The following is a 6,775-nucleotide window of genomic DNA, read 5'->3' as shown; positions in this document are numbered from 1 at the left end:
CTCCTCTGTGTGAAAAATATATATATATATATATACACATATGTGTGTGTGTGTGTGTGTGTGTGTATATATATATATATATATATATATATATATATACATGCATACATATATATATATAAATTAATAAGATTTCCAAGTTGAGGACATTTAAATTTTATAGGTACATTATAAATATCTACATTTTAGACATGATTGCATGCAAGTATAATCCCACCCTGTATTTTAAGCAATTCAAAGGATTATTTATAATACAGACTATAATTCCTAGTTTTTTCAGATTTCCTTTCCAAGAATGCATAACAGTAAAAAGTTGTTTTCGACTTTCACCTGCAGAAACACACTGATCTGCCAATGGAACTGACTTTAATATGGGAGGTTTTGCAAAAGCATAATACACTTGACCTGTATACGTAACAACAATTTTTTAATGATAACTATTAAAGATTAGTTCTGTTTATATTAATTCCCTTTATTCTCATCACACTCTTCCAAGGCTTTCATTAAGTTTACATTATCAAAGCGACACCTTTTATATCTTACCAGTATTATTTCAGAGAATAAATCTTCTATTCCAGGCTTTGGAATAAAGGCCTGATCATCTTCTGATGACATACCTGAAAGAAAACAAATTTTCAAGTTTGACAATCAGGTGGAAAGTGCACTTTGAAGTTACCAGGAACTATAGGCCAAATGACAGTTTTGAGTACTCCAAGACCCACTGAAGAAAGCTCAAGATAGGTACAATGAGGAAAACTCACATCAAAGAGGGACAAAGAGCTGCCTACATTTGCAAATGATAGCTGCTCAAACCCCCTGGCACACAACGGCAATATTATTGAAACACTCTTAATTACCAGTTTCTTCCCTGGAGAGAGAGAGGTATGAGGGAAGTCCATGTTCAATGATCTCCCTCTTTTGAAGCCTCTTGAACAAGTGCCTGTTGTGTATGACATAGAGTGTGAACAGAATGGCAGTGCACGGTGAGTGCCCTGTATTGGATGTTGCAAATGAGAAATTGTTCGAGCACCATAAAGACTGCGGTACTGAACATGTACATGAAGCCTGAAAAGACACCGTGTGTCTGAGAAGGAAACAGAACATTTCCAACTGGGAAATTAAACAGATAACCGAACCAAGAACACATATCCTGAAAACAGTGTAGACCGAAAGGAGAATTTCTTCCAGAAGTTATTATTTGTTTCTTCCATAGAAAGCCTGCTACTTTACAATTCAAGAATCTGAACAAAAGATATCAAGTCTTGAAAAAAATCAAAAACAGAAAAAGTGTACCATCAGGAAAACAAAATAAATATATAAAAACTTGAATTACATTAATGAAAATACATTAATTATCTCAAAAAAATGGAAAATAAGTATCTTAATGTTGTAAAGAAGCGAAAAAAAAGACGATATAATATCACGAAAATATTATATAATCAAAATAAAAATACAATGAGAAAGTATTTTACAAACATCACATCAAAAGAGGAAATTGAACTACATAAAACATGAATTAAAAATAGGGTAGAATCATGAATGAAAGATGTGATCAACGCAAAACATCAAAGAATTTGCCTGAGAGTGGTGGCTCAGTGGTAGAGCTTCTACCTATGAACAAGGAGGTCACAGTTCGGTCCCACATAAGAGCACAGGCCTGGATTGAAGGATCGATTCCCCCATGTACAGGAGGCAGGCGATCAAAGATTCTCTCTCTTCACTAATATTTCTATTACTCTCTCCCTCTCCTTTCCTCTCTGATATCAATAAAGATACGTTATTAAAAAAATAGTAAATAATCAAAGAATTTGTATATAAATCATTAAAATTTTAATTCATTAACATTTTTATCAAGAGAAGCCAACAAATATCTGGAAATGTGAAGAGAATTGAAGGAACTCATAAGACAATAACAAATCAACCACGAAGGCAACCCCATAGAGAGAGAATAGTGAAAAGGAATAGGTAGCTCATATAAAAAATTAATCATTTAAGATCCCGAAAATTGGAGAAAGAGACACAAATACAAGCAGCTCACTGAATTCTAAGTGGAATAAATATAACATGAGCACAGATAAAAACAATGAAAATATCACGAGTACCAGAATACTACCTAAAAACATATAAAAAAATAATTCCTCATGGAAAAGACAGCTCCTCTAAGATCATTAGGGGGGTTCTAAGCAGAAAACTACTGGGGGGGGGAAAGGCCATGAGATAAAACATGGAACTGATAGATGAACAAAAACCATCCAACAAGAATATTGACAGAACAGATGAAAAACAATGGGAAGGAAACAACTGCTCCAGTTTCAAAACTTTCTCATAATTAGACCTTCTCATTATTAGACCTGCCCTATAACAAATCTGTCTGTGGTAATTTAAAAATTCTACACAACACTAACATATGAACACATAAAGATGCCTTGTGTGGGGAAAAATATACAGAGCTATAAAAATTTGTGGTGTTGTAATAAAGAATCATATATCACTTTGATTTCTCCTGTGTAACTTTAGAAAATAAAAGGAATCGTCAGAATTGAGTGGCTTATTAGTTAAGCGTCTATCTATGAACCAGGAGGTCACAGGTTGATTCCCGGTCAGGGCTCATGCCTGTGTTTCAGCTTATTCCTCAGTGTGGGGTGTGCAGGAGGTGGCCAATCAATGATTCTCTCTCATCATGATGTGTCTATCTCTCCCCCCATCTCCTTCTTCTCAAAAATAATGTTAAAAAATGTATTTTTTTAGAATAAAAGAGCTGAGACCAGTTCAGCTCAGTGGATAGAGCGTCGGCCTGCAGACTGAGGGCCCCAGGTTCAATTCTGGTCAAGGGCATGTACCTTGGTTGCGGGCACATCCTCAGTGGGGAGTGTGCAGGAGGCAGCTGGTTGATGTTTCTCTCTCGTCGATGTTTCTAGCTCTCTATCTCTCTCCCTTCCTCTCTGTAAAAAATCAATAAAATATATTTAAAAAAAAAAAAAAAGATCTTCACCTAGGGTGCCTAAACCACAGAAAAGAAAAGGATATTCTTCCCTTACCCCAGTAGCTCAGTTGTTTAGAGTGTGGTCCTCATACCAAAACATTGCAGTTTTGATCTGTACTCAGAGCACATTAAAAAGTAACCAATGAATGCATAACTAAATGGGGAAGTAAATGTATCTCTCTCTCTCTCTCTGTCTCTCTCTCACCCCCTCTCCCCATGCCCGCTCTTGCACCATGGCTCTCTTCCTCTAAAACCAATTAAAATGAAGTATACAGTAGTGCTGGGTGTCATTAAAGAACTCAATAAATGAACTACACATGCAATGTCCTTATATTGGAATGCTAACAGTATAAGCTGTCACGAATACCCAAAGTTCACATAAACTTTCAAAGCAGTCACTATCCACGTCTCAATGACACTTTCCACAAAATTAGCAAACGTCATCCTGAAATTGATATGAAATGACACAGGACACCAGGGAACCAAAACTAACATGAGAGACACAGTATAACCTTAAAGGCATCATGCTTCCTGATTAAAAAAACCAAGTATTTCCAAACTGGTGTCATGCAAAAGTATCATCTACACATTAAGACACAGGTAAATAGAGGAGCACGGTAGGCCCTGGCCAGTGTGGCTCAGGGTTAGAGCATCATCCTGTGAACTTAAGGGTGGCAGGTTCAATTCCCCTTAAAGGGTATATACCTCAGTTGCAAATTCCCACCCCACCTGAGTTGAGGCTTGAGCAGAGGGGGCCAGTTGATGTGTTTCTCTCACATGAATGTTTCCCTCTCTATCCCCCCTCCTTGCTCCCACCCTTCCACTGTCTCTTAAAAGCAATGGAAAAAATGTCCTCAAGTGAGGATTAACAACAACTACAAAAAAGAAGTACTGTACAATAAAGAGCCTACTTACAACTTTTCACCCATGAGGTAAAATAATCTCCTACAAGAGTGCTTATACCACCAAAGAAGTAAAGCAGATTCTCACATATACGAATAGTGTTGAGATACTTAGATGTCTACGTGTAAAAGAAGGAGTAAAGTTGGACTGTTATTAAACACCATATACAAATATTAAACCAAAGTGGATAAAAGATTGAAACATAAATCTCATAATAAGTCAATCTATTAAATGACAAGTTACAGAAATGTTTTTGTTTTTGTTTACAAATACATTTTTATTGATTTCAGAGAGGAAGGGAGAGGGAAAGACAGATAGAAACATTAAGATATTCACTGAATGGCTGCCTCCTGCATGGCCCCTACTGGAGATGGAGCCTGCAACCTGCTCATGTGCCCTTCATCAGATTCCAGCCCAGGACTCTTCTGTCCACAGGATGACACTCTATCCACTGAGGCCATCTGGATAGGCCATAAAGAAAAGTTTTTATGATATTTAATTTTTTATTCTAGCACTAAGAGGAAAGGTAAACAAAGCATAATAGTCAAATGCATTAAGCCCCGACAGGAAAATGGCAGAGGTATAGACAATGTGTCCCGTGCCTTGTCCCGGAGTAGATAAGGGTGAGCAGCTGAAACAGGTATCATACAGCCCGAATAAGTAGAAGATATTCAGCTGGGAGACAGTTTGCAGCCAGGAAAGACAGAGGACTCCCGGAGAAAGGGGACGGTTGGAGACTGCAGCTGAAATCTCTCCTGGAGTGCTGGCTCAGCCACGGAGACCACGCCATCTTGAGTGGCTGTTATTGGAAGCTTATACATCCAAAGACACAGCATCCACGACATCCAGAGATGGGCTACTAACCCGGAAACAACAGATCTCAAGCATCGCGACTATGTGGACTCAGAAGAGCCCCGCTTCTCCTCACGGAAAGGTAAGATTTTGCCTACAGGTGTGGTTTGCAATTCAGGTTGGAGAGAGGAACACGTGCGGGGGAAATCTGCGCCCCACAAAGTACGCGGCTGTTGGGGCCAGCGTGATCCCCAAGTGTGGAAGGGCTCCCACAGGGCTGCTGGCAGAAGGGAATGCTAAAAATAAGCCCATAGCTGGACTGGATGCAAAAAAGCAGCCTCGGATTTTGCCAGTGTGCCGAGTGCTTAGTGCCAGGGGAGAGAGGCAACGTGGAAGAGACTGCGCACAGAGCTGGAAGGTGGAGGGTTGCAAATTCGCACAACTACTCAGGCTCTTGTTTTTTCACTTCCCCTTAAATATTTGCATTTGATTTTTAAACCCAGTGCATGGGATTGTCCAGTTGGGGTCACTCGCAGAGACTGCAGGGGAAAGTTGTTTTCGTGGAACCTGGGAAACAGAGTGGGAAGTAACGATTAAAGAACAGGCTCTAGGGCAGTTGACTCTCCCAAACCAGTTTTAAGTGCGACAGGGAAAATAAACCCTAACTGCTGGATAGAGAGGACTAGCCTTGGAGGTCAATCCAGAAACACTGCCACCCAGGGGCTGATCCACAAACTGACTCTTCTGTAAATATAAATAAAGGCAGTCTGGGAAACAAATACGGCCTGCCTTAAAATCAGGACTGGTTTACAAAGAAGAGTAGAGGAACTGAAGCACCTTCACTACTACACATTTTTTTTAAATTCTTCTTTCACCTTTTAATTAAGAAACTACTATTTTTTTCTTTTTTCATCACCTGATTTTACCTTTTTAATTACTACATTTTTATTTTTAACCAGTATTACTACTACTACCATTTTACCACTTTTTAAAGTGTCATTTTATTTTCTCCTTATTTTATTTTGGGATTAGTGTTCTATATTCTATTTTCATCATTCCTTTAGCATCATTTTTCTCTACCTCAACTTTACCTTTATGCCAAAACTCTCTTCCTCACTTTCCCCTTTTGTTGTCCTGTTTCTCCTACCCTATTCCTGCTTTAGATTTTCCCTATTCCTTCTTTTTGCCCCCTAATTTTCACCCTACTTATATATCTAATTTCCAATCCCCTGCTCTAAATCCATATATACCACCCTCTTATCTTTCTTCACTATCCAAATTTTTTTTCTCTCTGTTGTTTTGTTATTGTTTGCTTGATTGTTGAGTATATTGGGGTTTTTTTATGCTTGTGATATTTTTTTTCTTTTTCTATTGGTTTTTTTTCCCCCCAGTTATTTTTGTGCTTCTGTTTTCCCTCGCCTCGCTTGATATTAGTGGTTGTTTGTAGTTTGCATTCGTCTCCAGGGATCTGTTGCTGGAATTTGTTGGGATTAGTGGTGGTTCTTTTGGAGTTTTCTCCCCATAAAAATAGTCTCTTCCCCTCTTCTATTTCATTCTCTCTCTTTTCCCTCTTACTTTTTTTTCTTTTTCTCCCTTTTCCCAACTTCATGTTTGCACTCCTTTTTTTTTCTTTTTCTCTTATTTCTTCCTTATCTCCTAATTCTCTTTGCTAGGGTGGGCACCTTTATTTGGGGTTATTAATACCGTGAATATATCTGTGTTCGGTGCCTTGTATGTTGTGCCTTGTGTTGTATTTTGTGCCTTTAAATCAATGCAGCAGAGAGAGAACTACATAACCAAACACCTGGAGAAGAAAGATCATGATGAGACAAAGAACCAGCCCACATATGAAAGAAAAACAGGCATAACCAGAAAAGTAAACAAAATGGAGGCAATGGAGGCAAGCAACATATGAGAGAAAGAATTCAGAGAAATGGCCATAAAGTGGATGAAAAGAATGGAAGACAAATTCAACAATATGTGTAAGAACCAAGAGTAAAGAAAAACCAAGAAGAAATGAAAAATGCCATCACTGCTCTAAAGAACTCAATAGAAAGCATCAACAGTAGACTAGAAGAAACAGAGGACTGCATCAAT

At 38.3% G+C, this 6,775-nt stretch overlaps 2 protein-coding genes across 2 annotated transcripts in view; both read right to left on the bottom strand.

The window, feature by feature from the left end:
* Nucleotides 1-613, bottom strand: part of LOC102762283 (zinc finger protein 501) — a 29,599-nt gene extending 28,986 nt beyond the window's left edge. The window contains 1 exon segment of the mRNA XM_015568638.1: nt 544-613. The gene's annotated coding sequence lies outside the window, so the exon portion shown is untranslated.
* The window catches only part of LOC102761997 (zinc finger protein 347-like), a 20,061-nt gene that overhangs the window by 3,669 nt on the left and 9,617 nt on the right, over nt 1-6,775 (bottom strand). Inside the window, exon 3 of the mRNA XM_015568639.1 lies at nt 544-617. Within this exon, the coding sequence (XP_015424125.1) occupies nt 544-617 (74 nt within the window). The remainder of the gene's footprint in view (nt 1-543; nt 618-6,775) is intronic.

The sequence above is a fragment of the Myotis davidii genome, unplaced genomic scaffold (assembly GCF_000327345.1).
Source record: "Myotis davidii unplaced genomic scaffold, ASM32734v1 scaffold965, whole genome shotgun sequence".
Taxonomy (NCBI): domain Eukaryota; kingdom Metazoa; phylum Chordata; class Mammalia; order Chiroptera; family Vespertilionidae; genus Myotis; species Myotis davidii.
Note: the sequence above shows the minus strand (reverse complement) of the source record. Positions and strands in the feature narration are given on the sequence as shown.